Raw genomic sequence first — 16,643 nt, 5'->3', positions numbered from 1 at the left:
AACTCAATAACTTAGAAAGGTAACTCACGTCCACATGTAAGGGTTCCTACAGAAAAAGACTTTTATCAGCCTTGGTCACAACGCTCTCCTCGTATTACCTCAGAATTGTGATTCACACAAACGCTGGCTGTGAGTACATACACTGTCGTTATTTTAAGTGAGTGTCAGATGTGAAAATGCGTTGTGTTCCCAATGGAAACACCATTAATGTTTTCAAAATGTGAATGAATACACATTAGTGGCCTAAGGCTAGATTCACGAATCGGTACATGATCACAAATAATGTGACAACTCAAAACAATAAAATTGTTTGTTTTAAGATACTGGGTCCATAGGAGTGGAGATTAAGCAAGCCTGGGAAAGTCTAACACAGAAGTGTTTACCTTCACAGAACGGGATGCTCTGTCATAAAAAATCCCCCACATCCTACATTGCAACACAACCACTGAGCCTCCTACCTGAAAGCACCAATAAAGTTTCCGTCATCTCCTTCATGGTGGCCAGGGCAATGCAGTCATATCTGTGTTGGATGCGGAACATAGAGACAAAACTCTTTTCTCTGTGTGAGCCTCATAATTCAGCAAGTTGCCAGTTCTGATGTTAACCCAGACAATTGTTGTAAGAGCTTCTGTCAGACCCCCTTAGTGTAAATCACAGAGTTTTGGGATGGATGTTAAAATGGCATAGAAGAAGGAGATCATCATCTCCTGGAGGACTGAGTGACTGGAATGGGGCTGGATGTAAGTGAAAATGGTCATGCCAGAGCACAGGGCAACCACTGTGAGATGAGAGGCACATGTGTGGAAGGCTTTCCTCCTTTCCTCTGTGGACTGAATCTTTAGGTTGGTGGAGATGATCCAGATACAGGACAAGAGAACCTGGCAGAATGGTGTCCTCAGCAAGGCAATGCTGGAAACCATGATTGCAACCTTACTGGAGGAAGTGTCCACACAGGTCTGCCTGAGTACACCTAGTAGTTCCCAAGACATGTGATCAATAATCTTGTTTGAATATGTGAGAAGCTGAAAGGCAATGGCAATATGCTAGAGAGAGATGATGGAGCCACTGATCCAGGATGAGACTGCCAGCCTAGCACACAGCCTCTGTGTATTATGGCAGAGTATGGCAAGGGTTCACATAAGCTATGTACTGGTCATAAGCCATTATTGTCAGTATAACAAACTCAATCCCAACCAACCCCAGGGAGAAAAACAGCTGAGCTGCACAGCTCAGGTAGGTGATTATATTCCCTAAGGAAATTCACAAATAGTTGAGGGACTATGCTTGTGGCAAAAGAGACATCCACAAGGGAGAGTTTGGTGAGGAAGAAATACATGGGTGCCTGGAGTCGGTTGCCCAGTCTGATCAGAAGAACAATGAGTAAGTTCCCCTTCACTGTCACCAGGTACATGACAAAGAACAGGAGAAAGAGTGACACCTGAGCGTCCCAGTCACTGGGCAGGCCAAGGAAAATAAACTCACTCGTCCAAGTCTGGTTATTTATTCCTATTAAAAAATGTGAGGATTATTCATCTGCAGAGACAGTAAGAAATAATAGAAGCTGTTGAATCAGAGAACCATGAGAAAGCAGGTTGTGTGTGTCCAGCCAGTCTTCGCCTGATGATTTAGATCTTCTTGAGGCCCAGATGATGGGCTTGATACCAATATGCATTACATCTGCTCTGCACCAGGCTTCATAAGGACCTGATGTGGTCTCAGGGAGGCTCCTACAGATAATGAGATAAAATTGTATTAGTGTTACATGTTTACCAACTTAGCTCAAATTTCAGGGAAATGAGAGCATAGGACAATGGTAGGTAAAATGATAAACAGTGAGGAAAAATGTGGTTCAAAAGTTAAAAAGCCACCTTAAACACGTAAACCGGACCGGACTTGATGAAACTCATACATTTACTAGAAAAGGAAATGTTTGGGAAGAGCCAGGGGTCTTACAGAAAAATCTGGAATAGAGAACCTGGCTTTGGAACTGAGTCATGTATATGATTTGGGGTTAGAGACAAAAACTTTTATAATAAAATGGTTTAATATTGTATTATACAGGATGATATTATATAACATTTGAGCTCCTATAGGTAACTTTTGAGCTCCTTTAGGTAACTTATGGACTAAGTACTTTATAAATTGTTACTAGTAGTAGTACTGTGGTAGCATAAGTAATAGTAGTGACAGGATCTCTAAAAGAGGATAAATAAAGAAGCAAATATGCTTTCTCTTCATTTCTCCCCCAAAATTCTGACATCAATAAAAATTGAGGCAACTTTTAATACATATGAGGACTCGTGGATGGGCTTGAGCGCTTTCAGGATTTGGAGGACCATTGGTCTTTTCAATAGCCTTGGTTCCTTAAGTCTTTAGTTGGACAACTTAGGGAATTGGTAATTGTATCCTGTGTGTTTTCTTTTATTTCTTCTTCCAACTTACTACTGCTAAGAATCTACTCTTTGGTCATGACTTCAAAAAAACAATGAAAATATGCATATCTGGGGTTTTTAGATACAAGGTAAGGAGAGAAAACAAATGTTTAAGGATACTTCATTGCCCAAGGCAGCAAAGAGATATGAATTCATGTAGAGTACATTGCAATGGAGTTTCCCTTTTGTTTTCTCTCACTTAGCAAATGCTTTTTCAGCTGAGATGCTATGTTAAATATCAATTTTGAACATTAAACAGAAATAGTCTGCATTAAAAAAAAACTTTATATGACTTATTATGACTCTGTGCCTGCCTATTGACTAACTTACCTTTCATTGTAGTGAACAAAAATAAGGGTAAGTAGGAGTTACAGAAGGCAGGTGGGGTTGGGAGCAGAAACAGAGCTTCTTGGCTCATTCCAGAATCCACACAGGCGCCAGGCTGGGGTATCTGAGCTAAAGAATGAAAACTGCCTATTCTTCAATTCTCATCCCTGATGAAGGACCAAAGAAAATAACTATTTCCAGAAATGTCCTTTCATACATGGTTCACATGGTTACATCTATTTTTTAGGAATCTCCTTCCTAGTGTCCACCTCAATAGCTGATCTCTTTTCAATAGTCCCTCCTTTTCTGCCCTATCATGGTAGCTCCACTGCCACCCCTCACTTTCTAATCTTTGACCACGATCATCCTGAGAAAACACCTACCTGCATCCAAGCAGAAGTTCAAATTCAAATTCTGAGGCATCAGAAAATGCTTCATAAAACCATCTGTTAACCTTTTTTGAACAAATATCAGATGTGCATCAGAAAGTACACATATTTTCAGTTACTTTAACAAACAGCTATGAGGTGCCATCTTTGCTAGATGCCATGATCTCAGGGGTGAATACTACTGTTCCTTGTGTTCAAAGAGTAGACCTGTTTCATGGACAGAAGACCCTGGAACACATGCTTGTTAACCATCTGTTCCTGTGCTATGCTGTGCAGGTTCCCTGAGAATATGTAAGCCCACGACTCCTGTAATCCTCTTACCTTCTTCCCCTCCCCACCCATCTCTGGAATAGCTCGTGTCTCATTTCAAATGATTGACAATGTCTTATCCTAGAAGCATGCACTTCAGAGCCCAACAGTGTCTGCTCTGACTCCACACCTCTTCTGCCTTCTGTGGCTTTGAGCAAGCTTCTTACCCTCTCAGAACCTCACATTTTTCATCTGTAAGATGTGGGCAATATTGGCCAACTGAAGGAGTTGTGGTGAAATCTAATGAATGAAACACAGCTTTATTTTCCCACAGTCATGTAATCCCTTTTAAGGTCACAGATAAAGCATATAGAAATAGCATCTGGATTTGAAAAGCCAAATGAAGGAGGAAGCGTGTGTGGGCCAGATGATAACACACCCACAGTTAATACTGTCTCTACATTACCTTGGAAACCCTGGCGGCATAGTGGTTAAGTGCTGTGGCTGATAACCAAAGGGCCGGCAGTTCGAATCTACCAAGCGCTCCTTGGAAACTCTATGGGGCAGTTCTACTCTGTCCTATAGGGTTGCTATGAGTCAGAATCGACTCGACGGCACTGGTTTTTTTTTTTTTTTTTGTGGGTTCTACATTGCCTTCAGCTCAGCTTCAGCTAAATAGAGTGGGGGTCCTGTTCTGGCTGCAGGTACAAAAGGACTAAGTGTGCTTCATACCTGACCACTCATATCAGGGAGCCAGAGCTTGGCCTTTCCAGCTCTCACTAATTTGTAGGATCTGTTGTTCTCCTTAAACCTGTGTTCTTCACTGAAGTCAAGTGACTAACGGAAACATTTTAGAGTGTTTTCTGCATTTGTCTGTGTTGTTGTTGTTAGGTGCCGTCAAGTCTGTATCGACTCATAGGGATCCCACGTGTAAAAGAACAAAACACTGCCTGGTTCTGTGCTATCCTCACAATCATTATGCTTGAGCCCATTGTTGTAGCTACTGTACCAATCCATCTTGTTGAGGGTCTTCCTTTCTTTAGCTGTCCCTCTGCTTTACCAAGCATGAATGTCCTTCTCCAGGGACTGTTCCCTTCTCATAACGTGTCCAAAATATGTGAGAAGTAATCTCGCCACCCTTGCTTCTAAGGTGCATTCTGGTTGTACTTCTTCCAAGACAGCTTTGTTCATTCTTTTGGAAGCCCATGGTATATTAAATATTCTTTGCCAACACAATTCAAGGGCATCAATTCTTCTTTGGTCTTCCTTTTTCATGGTCTAGTTTTCACATGAGTATGAGGCTACTGAGAACACCATGGCTTGGGTCAGGCGCACCTTAGTTTTCAAGGTGACATCCTTTCTTTTTAACACTTCAAAGAGGTTTTCTGCAGCAAATTTGTCTAATGCAATGTGTTGTTTGATTTGTCATTTGTCCATACAAACGAGGTATCAAAAATCTCCCGGTATGGGGTCAGGTACACAGCTGATGTTAAAACTGGTTGTTGAACAATGAAGACAGTTAAGAGTCAGTCCAATTTAGCTCTTCATCCTGCATTAGTCTATTTCATACTCTCTTTTCAGTATCCTTTTCAACACCAAATGACTGAAAAGTCATGTGGGAAAAGAAGAAAATTGAACAAAAAAGACATGAAAAATAAGAAAATCTAGCAAGATGGTGGATTTTAATTCAATCACATCAGTAATTACGTTACATGTAAGTGGTCTATCTAAGCAGACCTACTTAGGCAAGACAAGGAACCCGCTTTAAATATAAAGATGCAGATATGTTAAGAGTAAAAGGATGAATAAGGTACACCAAAAATACACCAATTAAAAGAAAGCAAATTAGCTATATTAGTATCAAACTAAGATAAAGAGGAATATTGAATAATGATAAGAATCAATTTGCCATGAAGACGTAACAACCCTAAATATATATGCACCACAAAGAGAAGAGGAGGAAACACTTCCCAACTCATTTGATGGGACGAGCATTACTCTGACACCAAAATCAGATAAAGACTTTACAAGAAAAGAAAACCATAGACCACTATCTCATGACTAGAGACCAAAAGTTCTTAACAAAGTCTTAGCAAACTGAATCCAAGAATATTAAAAATGACCAAGTGGGGTTTAGTCTAGGAGCGTGAGGCTGGTACATTATTCAACAGTTAATCAATGTATTTCACAATATCAACAGTCTAAAGAAGTAAAACAATGTCATTCTCTCTATAAAAGCGAAAAAAATATTCAAGAATCTCAACATCCATCCATGGTAAAAACGCTCAGCTAACTAGGAAAAGGGTAACGTCCTCACCTTCAAAAATGGCAACTGCAGAAAACTACAGCTAGAACAATTCCCACTGGTGAGAGAGTGCGTGTTTTCCCTCTGAGATCAGGAATAAGGCGTAGTATCTATTCTCACCACTCCAGAGTGCCAGCCTGGGAGAAGATGAAGCATCTTTCTGAAAGTATACCGTGTGAGCAATCACTTATACTGTGCAAAGTCTTCTGACATGTTGACCATTGTTATCCTAAATACTGTGACAGGGCATGGCTCTTCATGAGCGGAACGTCCCTCCTTGTGGCCAGCTCTGTCCTGAGTCCCTCCTGCTCCCCTCGTCCCACACCCTCACCGTCAAGCCCCTACCGTGAGACTCCGTCAGAATCTGGTCTCCCAGTTTCCCTTCTCTTTCTTTCCCTTTCATCACAAGTTGTCTCCTCTCTCTCATTTCCTCAGAGCCTTCTTAGGAGCTGATTAAGTTTAAAAAAAATTAATAATAATTTATTTTTGCTGTTGAAAATACACACCATAGAACATACACCTATTCAACAGTTTCTGCATGTACGGTTCAGTTACATTGATTACGTTCTTTGGCTGTGCAACCATTCTCACCCACCTTTTCTGAATTGTTCCTTCTCCAATAACATACACTCACTGCCCTCTCAGCTTCCTATCTAATCTTTTCAGATGCTATTGTCACTTTGATTGCATATAGATAGATCTTAAAAGAGCCCAATGCTCAAGGCAGACATTCTTTACTAATTAAGCTAAAGTACTATTTGGTTTCAGGTTTAAAGAATATCTCAGGGCAATAGGCTCAGGGGTTCATTCAGCCTCCATAGCTTCAGAAAGGCCGAATTCCATGAGAATTTGCAATTCTGCTCTGCATTTCCCTCCTTTTGATGAGGATTCTACTACAGAATCTTTGATCAAAATGTTCAGTAATGGCAGCTGGGCACCATCCAGTTCTTCTGGTCTTATGGCAAAGGAGGCAGTTGTTCATGGGGCAATTACCCACCAAGAGTTCATTAATTTTAATTTCTCGGGCATGTTGGCAAGAAGGTGTTAGTGGCTAACAGATTTTAGGTTAGCACAGGGACATCCACTTTTCAACTGCAATCTATTTGACCTCCAAGATGGAGTCAAACAGTGGGGCCTTGGGCATCAGGAGCATTCAGAAGGATAGGTGTCTGGATTTAGGGTTACAAGCCTTGTACACATGGATTCCTTCCTCCTCCAGCTATTTGGAAAACAAATTTGTGACCCTTAAGTTGATCCTGACTCATGGCACCCCCATATGTTACAGAGTAGAACTGCTCCATAGGGTTTTCTTGGCTGTGATCTTTAGGGAAGCAGATTGCCAGGTCTTTCTTCCACAGCATTGCTGGGTTGGTTTGAACTGCCAACCTTTAGGTTAGTAGCTGAGCACAAACAATTTGAGCCATTCAGGGACCTCCACTCATTCAGGAAAAGGGCCTTATTACAGTGTACGCAGGCTACAGGATTGAACATTAGCCTAAAACATGGTAGTCAAGGAAGGTTTGAGGACAGGAGAGGTTGCTTTTGGGAAGGAAACAAGAGTAAAGACATCTTTTAAGGATGATTTAACAAAGGAAAAGTACGGTTAAGGAATAACCTGCAAGCCAATAGTGATGGTGGCTGTACAACATAGTGAGAGTGATTAACCCCTCTGAAGTGTACACATAAAAATGGTTGAGATGACAAATGTTTTGTTATATATCCTCTGCCATAATAATAACAAAAGAGAAAGAATGTGCACACATGGGTGTTTTCGATGCCCTGAGCCTCTGTTCTCTTGGCATTTCCTTGCATCTGCTCAGATTAAAAAAAAAAAAAAACTTTTTTTTTTTTTTTTTTGCTCAGATAAAGAACAGGCAAATTCAGGCTATGCAAATGGAGGCCAGTGTCACTGAGATGGAGTGATTTGCATGTGAGCAGCCCAGAGAGAGCAGCTTCTCCAGTCCTGGGAAGCAGTGGGGAAGTGGCTGGTAGGTGACCTTCAGAGATAGAACAAGGAGAGAGGTTCTGGGTCTGCTGGCTGAAAGGCTGTTCTGCCCGTGAATGTGTCCCACATTCAGGTCAGGAGAAGATGCCCTCCCTGCCCACGCTGTTCTTCATGACCATCTTCTTCCTGGAGTCCTTGGCTGCCATGCTGCTGAATGGCTTCATGGTGGCTGTGCTGGGCTGGGAGTGGGCGCGGGGCCGGGAGCTGCCCGCGGGGGATATGATTGTGGCCTGCCTGGCTGCCTCCCGGGTCAGTCTGCATGGCATGGCCTTCACCAACAACCTCCTGATTATCTTCAAGTGCAGGCACAAAGTGCACTACTTCAGAATCCTCTGGGACTTCAGCAACACGCTCACCTTCTGGCTGAACGCCTTGCTCTCTGCCTTCTACTGCGTGAAGATTGCCTCCTTCTCCCACTCCACCTTCCTCTGGCTCAGGTGGAGGCTTTCCCGCTCTGTGCCCAAGCTGTTGCTGGGCTCACTGGCCATCTCCATCCTGACCACCATCCCATCTGCCACTGGGAATATCATTGTGACTCATATGGAAGCCTCTCAGCCCCCCAACACTAATGACAGCTGGGCTGAATGGGCAAGGAGCTCCTATCAGAACTTCTTCCTGCTCCATGAGATGCTGGCTCTCTTGGTGCCTTTTCTGCTGTTCCTGGGGTCCACTGCCCTGCTCATGTTCTCTCTGCGCCAGCACATGCGCCATATGCTGAGTGGCTGGCCTGGATCCTGTGACCCCAGTTTCCGGGAGCACACCATGGCACTGAAGTCTCTGGGCTTCTTCCTTGTTTTCTGCTTATCCTACTTCCTGTCCGTGCTTGTGGCGGTGATGAACATCATGCCCGTGCAGCTCCACCTGTACTGGGTCTGGCAGGTGGTGACCTACGCCGGCATCTCTCTGCACTCCACCATCCTACTGTTCAGGAGCCCCCGGCTCAGGAGGGCCCTGAAGAACAGGCTGCAGGGCTGTGGGACCATAAGCTGTGGGGGCCCAGACAGAGGGCAGGTCCCTCCTGAGGGCTCAGATAAGGAGCCAGTGAGGGGCTGAGCAATCCCATGCTAGACGAGGACGCGTAAGGCATAAACCCAACCTTCTCTTCTCTCGTTCCACTCCTTCCTTTCCCACCAACCCCAGAAACCTAATTATCTATTTCCCTTCATGTGTCTTCCCTTTCAGAGGGTGGGGCAAATTGTTAGTGTGCTCTGCTGCTAACTGAAAGGTTGGGGTATGAGTCTATCTAGAGTGCTCAGAGGGAGGGGCAGTGGTGGGTCAGTGGTAGAATTCTCACCTTCCATGTGGGAGATCTAGGTTCAGTTAATTCCTGGCCAATGCGCCCCATGTGCAGCCACTTCCCGTCTGTCATTGCAGGCTTGTGTGATGCTAAGATGCAGATCTTCCAGACTAAGAGAGACTAGGAAGAAAGGCCGGGAGATCTACTTCCAAAATTCAGCCATTGAAAACCTTATAAAGCGCAGTTCTACCCTGAAATACATGGGGTGCCATGAGTCTGAACTGACTCCACAGCGACTGATCTTCTCAGAATCCTCCAGCGTGGGTCACAGACTAACGGTGGCGCCCTGTTTTCTCCCAGGCTCTCAGACTCTGACAACTCTTCTCCTCCAGCGTGGGTCACAGGCTAACGGTGGCGCCCTGTTTTCTCCCAGGCTCTCAGGCTCTGACAACTCTTCTCCTCCAGCGTGGGTCACAGACTAACGGTGGCGCCCTGTTTTCTCCCAGGCTCTCAGGCTCTGACAACTCTTCTCCTCCAGCGTGGGTCACAGACTAACGGTGGCGCCCTGTTTCCTCCCAGGCTCTCAGGCTCTGACAACTCTTCTCCTCCAGGTCTTTCCAGACTGAGCAGCCTAATGATGCTCTCCAAGGGTCATCTGGTACGCACTCCCTTCAGAGACCTTACCTCTGTGATCAGGCTCTGTCGGTGTGGGCAGTCCAGTCCCTTCCTCTCTTCGACACCAAAGATGCCCTTACCCTGGCTCTGCTCTCCACTCTGTTTCTCTGCTTCAGCCCAGGAAAGCCTCTCTCCAGCCTCCCATTCTTTCTTCCCTCCAGCCTTCATGTTGTCAGTCCATCTGGATCATCCTCCTTCCATCCCTCTCTTGATCCTTCCCTTCTACTGAGCTCTGTTGTTGTTGTTAGCTGCTGTCAAGGCATCCCTGACTCATAGTGATCCCATTCACAACGGAACAAAACGCTGCCCAGTCATACACCATCCCCATCATTATTGCAGATCAGACCACTGTGATCCGTAGGGTTTCCACTGGCTGGTATTCAGAAGTAGACCATCAGGTCTTTCTTCCTAGTTCATCTTAGTCTGGAAACTCCACTGAAACCTTTTCAACATCATAGTAACACACAAACCTCCACAGATGGGTGGCGGCTGCACAAGAGGCATATTGGCCACTGAACTACCACTGCCCCTCCTTCGTAGCCCTGTTTAAGACCAACTCCACACATGAGACTTTTCCATTTGATCATGTGGAAGGTTGAGGACCCAGGAGAGCCATGGCTTACTGCAGGCCCATCCATGATTTCCTGTGTTTGTGATGTGGTGAATTAAAGGACATGTTGGATGTGAAGATGCTTTTCGGTTTTGGTCAACAGGAGATAGAGAAGGAAAACAAAGGAAATCCTCTCCGATTTCTAATTTTTCAAATCCTGCTCTTTCTGTGCCCACCCAGGAGGGTGTTGTCCAGGGTGATAGTTTCCAGATCAGAGCATTCACACCCAGAGTGTGTGCACAGTATGATCCCTGGGGTGTGGGAAGAAGGTGTGAAAACAATACCTTACATTTATTTTTATCTTGTCTTCTTAATTCCTATTTTGTTTAGGTTTTATAATGTACGTGATATATCAGTACAGTTAGCCTGTGAATGTTATTCAGAATAAATAAAAGTCCACATGGTGGGTCTCTTGGGCTGGGTTCTCCAGAGGAGCAAACTCAGTGAATTATGTATATATGTATATAAACACAGAATTTATCTCAGAGGAATGGCTCATGTGGTTGTGGAGGCTGGCAAGTTCCAAATCTGGCTCAAGCATAATGCTGGAGTCTTCTCCTGACTCATGTGGTTGCAGGGGCTGAAGAACCCCAAATTGACAGGTCAGGTGGAAGGCTGCTGGCTCACGATTCAAGAACTGGAGGACAGTGGACGATAAACTGGATGCAGAATTCAGAGGGAGCTTTGCCAGAACACCCATATATATTGGATGCAGGCAACACCCCTAAGGAAACTATTGGCTTTCAACTGATTGGCCTTTCAACTGATTGGCTGTTCACATTGAATCACAAAATGGAGGATGTTTACATATTGTCTGCCAAATCATTGAGAATCATGGCCTAGCTAAATTGACATATAACCTTAACCATCACAGTCCACCCCTTGTCAACTTGACACCTGTACACATCTTCTTAAACCATGTGTTGTTGCTGTTAGGTGCAGTCGAGTTGGTTCCAACTCATATCAACCTTATGCAGAACAAAATGAAACACTGCTCGGTCCTGAGCCATCCTTACAATCGTTGTTATGCTTGAGCTCATAGTTACAGCCACTGTGTCAATCCACCTTGTTGAGGGTCTTCCTCTTTTCCACTGACCCTGTACTCTGCCAGGCATGATGTCCTTCTCCAGGGACTGATCCCTCCTGACAACCTGTCCAAAGTATGTAAGACGCAGTCTCGCCATTCTTGCTTCTAAAGAGCATTCTTACAATCTCTAAATAAAGACTATTCTAAAGTCATACTTGCAGCTAACATGAATGTGAACAAGTGAAAATGTGTGTGTCTGTGTGTGTGTGTGTGAGGAACCTTGGTGGCGATGTGGTTAAAATGATTGACTGCTAATCGAAAGGTCGGCAGTTCGAAACTACCAGCCACCAGCGGCTCTTCTGGAGAAAGACAAATACACACACGTGTATGTATATATGTATACACACACATACGTGTATAACAAAACAAAGAAGAAATACTAAAAACAATTACAGTTCTCTTTTCTGCAACTGGTCACGTGGTCATAGTTGGTATTTAGAACTACCTTCTCCCACCACCCATTCCATATTCCCTTTGCCTTCAGCAAGCACCTCAACTGGAGTGGTTCTTTGCTTGGTGGAGTGATCCAAGACTTCATTTTTGATGGTCCTGGGCCTTTGGTAGTCATGTCGGAATTGGGTTGCTGCAGTTTTCCATTGACTTTTAATCACAGGACATGGTAGTACTAAGAGACATGCTAAGAAAAAAAAAAAAAAAAAGAGACATGCTAAGAGATCTACTGAATTTCAGATATACTCTTTTTTACCTCCATTATTTAACATCATTCTAATTTCCCCTTGGTAGTCAGGATCAATCACACCAGCCAATGCAGTAAATCCCTTCTTTGTCTGTTGATCCGGAGGCATGAGGAGCCCATAGTAGGTTCAGTGGAATCAGTGTTGTGTCTCCTGATGGGAGCATTCTTTCTTTTGGTACTAAGACCTCTAGACCTGCAGAGCATAGGGTCGTGGGGACAGGAAGCACAAATTATGTTAGTAGGTAGTAGGGGTAATAGTAAGTGGTGTCGTTACCATTTCCACCCCTTGATTTTCTGGACCCATGAATCCTGGCTATGGGAGAAACAGCACCATATATTGGATGCTGGTTTAGAGCATGTATAGCCTCCTGGGGAACATTGCCCAAACACTGCGAGGTATTGCCATTTAGCTGGCACTGTAATTGTGTCTTTAGGAGGCCATTCCATTATTTATCAAGCCAGTTGCTTCAGGATGATGGGGAACATGGTAAGACAAGTGAATTCCGTAAGCATGAGCCCATTGCCTCACTTTGTTTGCTGTGATGTGAGTTCCTTGATCTGAAGTGGTACTGGGTGGGACACCATGATGGTGAATAATGCATTCTGTAAGTCCACGGATGGTAGTTTTGGCAGAAACATTGTATGCAGAGAGGGCATATCCATATCCAGAGTAATGTCTATCCCAGTAAGAACAAAAGGCTCCCCTTTCCACGATGGAAGCAGTCTAATGTATTTGACCTGCCACCAGGTTGTTGGCTGATCGTCTTAAGGAATGGTGCCATTATCGGGGACTCAGTGTTGGTCTCTGCTGCTGGCAGATTGGGCAGTCAGAAGTGGCTGTAGCCAAGTCAGCCTTGGTGAGTGGAAGTCCATATTGCTGAGCCCATGCATAACCTCCATCCCTGTCACCATAGCCACTTTGTTCAAGAGCTCATTGGGCAATGAGGGAAGTGGCTGTGGAAAGAGGATGATTGGTTTCCACAGAACACAACATTCTATCCACTTGATTGTTAAAATGCTCCTCTGCTGAGCTCACCCTTTGGTGAACATTCACATGAGGCACAAATATCTTCACCTCTGTGCCCATTCAGAGAGGTCTATCCACTTACCTCTTCCCCATACCTTCTTGTCACCATTTTTTCAATCATGTTCCTTCCAAGTCCCTGACCACCCAGACAAACCATTGGCCACAGACCATGAATCAGCACACAATAGCACACCTGGCCATTTTACATTCCAAGCAAAGTAAACAACCAGGAGCACTGCTCGAAGTTCTGCCCCTCGGAATGATTTCCATTCACCACTGTCCTTCAGGGAGGTCCCAGAAAGCGGCTATAGTGCTCCTACTGTCCACTTTCTAGCAGTGCCTGCATATCATGCAGAACCATCTGTAAACCAGGCATGAGTTTTCTCTTCTTCAGTCAACTGATCATAAGGAACTCCCCATGAGGCCATAAGTGCAGACTGGGAGAGGGCAGCTAATGTGAAAGGAGTGGAGACCATGGGCATTTGGTCTACTTCCTCATGCAACTTACTTGTGCCTTCAGGCCCTACTTGAGCCGGATCTCATACATATGACTTCCATTTAATGATGGAGTGCTGCTGTGCACTTCCAACTTTATGACTCTGTGGGTCAGTCAACACCCAGTTCATGATGAGCAGCTCAGGCCACATGGGGACTCGGTGTCCCGTGGTTAACTGTTCAGTCTCTACTAAGGCCCGGTAACAAGCCAGAAGCTGTTTATTAAAAGGAGAGTAGTTACCTGCAGAGGATGGTAGGGCTTTGTTCCAAAATCCTAAGGGTTTGTGCTGTGATTTGCTAACAGGGGTTTGCCAAAGAGTCCAAACAGCATCTGTACCTGCCACTAACACTTCAAGCACCATTGGATCGGCTGGATCATATGGCTCAAGTTGCACAGCTGCTTGTATGGTAACCTGAACCTGTTGTAGAGCCTTCTTTTGTTCTTTGCCTACCAGGTGTTGTGCCTCCTTTTTGCTTGTAGGAGGGGCTAGAGGTAACAACTTATCCTTCACTTTTGAAGGAATATCTTGACATGCCTCACACAACTGGACCCCTAGAAATTTCACTGAGGTAGAAAGCTCTTGAATTTTGTTGGGTTGATTTCCTACCCTGTAGCATGCAAATGTCTTACCAATAAGTTTAGAGTCATTGATATTAATACTTTTTCCTTACTAGGTCCAGTCAATATAATGTCATCAGTATAATGGACCAGCATGGCCTCTTTTGGAAGGGAAAGGGAATCAAGGTCCCTGTGGACTAAATTATGACATAGGGCTAGGGAGTTGATATACCTGTGAGGTAGGACAGTGAAGGTGTATTGCTGGCCTTGCCAGCTAAAGGCAAACTGTTTCTGATGTTTCTTTGAAACAGGTATGGAGAAAAAGGCATTAGCCAGATCAGTAGCTGCATACCAGGTACCAGATTATTAGTTTGTTCAAACAATGAAGCCACATATGTAACAGCAGCTGCAATTGGAGCCCCCACTTGGTTAAGTTTACAATAATCCATTATTATTCTCCAAGATCCACTTGCTTTTTGCATAGGCCAAACAGACAAACTGAATGGGCATGGCATTAGAATCAACGCCCCTGCATCCTTCAAATCCTTGATTGCAGTAATCTCTGCAATCCCTCCAGGAATGCAGTATTGCTTTTGGTTTACTATTTTCCTAGGTAGGGGCAGTTCTAGTGGCTTCCATTTAGCTTTTCCTATCGAATACCCCTTACTTCACATATCAGGAATCCAATGCTGGGGTCCTACCAGTTGCTAAGTATGTCTATTCCAATTATGCATTCTGGAACTAGGGAAATCACTAAAGGTGGGATCAGGGACACTTTGGACCCACTGTGAGACAGACCTGAGCTAAGATTCCATGAGTAACCTGACCCCCATTTGCTTCCACTCTGACTGGTGGGCCACAGTGATGTTCTGGGCCTCCTGGAATTAGTGTCAGTTAGGAGCTTTTTCTGGGTTGGGTAGGAGCCAGTGTACACTAATCCCTGAAAAGTCTGATTATTTTATTTTTCCCAATGAACAGCACTCTAGTAAAAGGCAGTAAATTCTTTTGGGAAGTCTGGGAGAAAGATTAACAATATAAATTTTGGATAGTGTGGTGCAATACTTCCTTAAGGGGACCCAGCTTCTCCTTCATTCAAGGGGTTGTGGGTCTGTAAACTGAATCAAGTTTGGGAATTGATTGAGGGGCTATGACTATTCTGGTGATTCAAGTTAGAATGCCATTCACGTGACCTAGAATTCTTTCACTTGTACAGATCAAGTAAATATTTAGTAGATTTCCCATCTGTTTCACTTCTAGGGACGCCATGACTAAGTAGCCAATGCCGTAAGTCCATATGAGTCACACTATTCTGATTACTGCTTTGACTCCTCTGTTCATTACACTAACCATGCCCACCTTGTCTTTGTTGATTGAGTCCTGGCTCTGGCCCCTACTCCATGGGGCCCAATCTGTCCCATTGTAGTTAGGTGCCTTAATTCAGCTAGGGCAGTTCCCACAGTTAAATCTGAATTACATAGAATGGCAATGACAGCAGTCTTCAAGGATTCTGGAGCCCCCTTCATAAATTTGTTCCTCACTGTTTAGGTGAAAGGTGTGTTTTCTGGGCACTCCATATGTGGGTCTGTGAGCCTGATAAATCCACTCTAATGTGCCAATTTCCCTAAGCCTTTGGATACCTTCTTCTATAGTCGACCAAGACAGGTCTGACACTTCCGTTTTGATTTATTGTAGGCCACTGATTAATCCAAGCTTCAGTGAACCAACCAAATAAACTATTAGATCCTTTTCTAAATTTCTTGATCTTAAACATTGAATGAAGAATTTGTGCTTAGTGGGCCCACATAAATAAACTCAGGCTGATCCAATTTTATGTTCTTTGCACAATTACCCCACACCCTTAATAGACATTCCCACACATATTCCCCAGGTTTCTGTTTATACATGTTAGAAAAATCAAGTAGTTCTTTTGGAATGTAGCATACCTCCTGTTGTGCATAGGGTCACTATGAGTCAGAACAGACTCGACAGCACCTAACAACAACAACAACAGCACACAAATGTCTTATCAATGAGTTTAGATATATTGATATTAATACTTCTTTCCTACTAGGTCCAGTCAACATAATGTCATCAGCGTAATGGACCAGTATGACATTTTGTACTTTACCCCTTGGGGTTTGCTTGAACGTAAATCTTGTCAGGTTTAGAAGCAAAAATGGGTGGTGGGGGTGGGCTCTGGGTAGGTTCACTAAGGTCTTGTAAGGCATCTGTTTCAGAGGATATCCCAGGCAATGCTCTAGTCACTGCCCCAGATGATAACTCAGACATAGGCTCTTCAGAAACAGCTGAGTAAATCTCCTCAGATAGGGCGGAAGGGATAATGATTTTACTGGGGAGGGTGGCTCAGCACACAAAGGTGGAGTAATCTTTTCAGATGAGAATAAGAAGGCTGGTTCTGTTGGCAAGAGTGATTCAATGGAATTTAATGGCCCAGCTCCCTGATTATCTGCCCATATGTCCCCATTTTCTCAGGATCTCATTTTTTCCCAATTAATGTGTTCACTTTAACTTTGGACGCCATTTGAGCT

The 16,643-nt window shown here is 44.1% G+C and overlaps 1 protein-coding gene and 1 pseudogene across 1 annotated transcript; one reads left to right on the top strand and one right to left on the bottom strand.

Annotated features, from left to right (window-relative positions):
• Positions 1–641: 641 nt before the first annotated feature.
• On the bottom strand, positions 642–1,411 carry LOC126082120 (olfactory receptor-like protein OLF3; annotated as a pseudogene).
• Positions 1,412–7,791: 6,380 nt separating this feature from the next.
• On the top strand, positions 7,792–8,760 carry LOC126082119 (taste receptor type 2 member 62-like). Its single transcript, XM_049894570.1, has one exon. The coding sequence runs from the start codon at positions 7,792–7,794 to the stop codon at positions 8,758–8,760; it is 969 nt and encodes a 322-aa protein (XP_049750527.1).
• The last annotated feature ends 7,883 nt before the right edge of the window (positions 8,761–16,643 follow it).

This window comes from Elephas maximus, chromosome 8 (assembly GCF_024166365.1).
Source record: "Elephas maximus indicus isolate mEleMax1 chromosome 8, mEleMax1 primary haplotype, whole genome shotgun sequence".
Taxonomy (NCBI): Eukaryota; Metazoa; Chordata; class Mammalia; order Proboscidea; family Elephantidae; genus Elephas; species Elephas maximus.
Note: the sequence above shows the minus strand (reverse complement) of the source record. Positions and strands in the feature narration are given on the sequence as shown.

Coding starts and splice junctions, on each gene's coding strand:
- LOC126082119 (XM_049894570.1), top strand. CDS start 7,792: ATGCCCTCCCTGCCCACGCTGTTCTTCATGACCATCTTCTTCCTGGAG.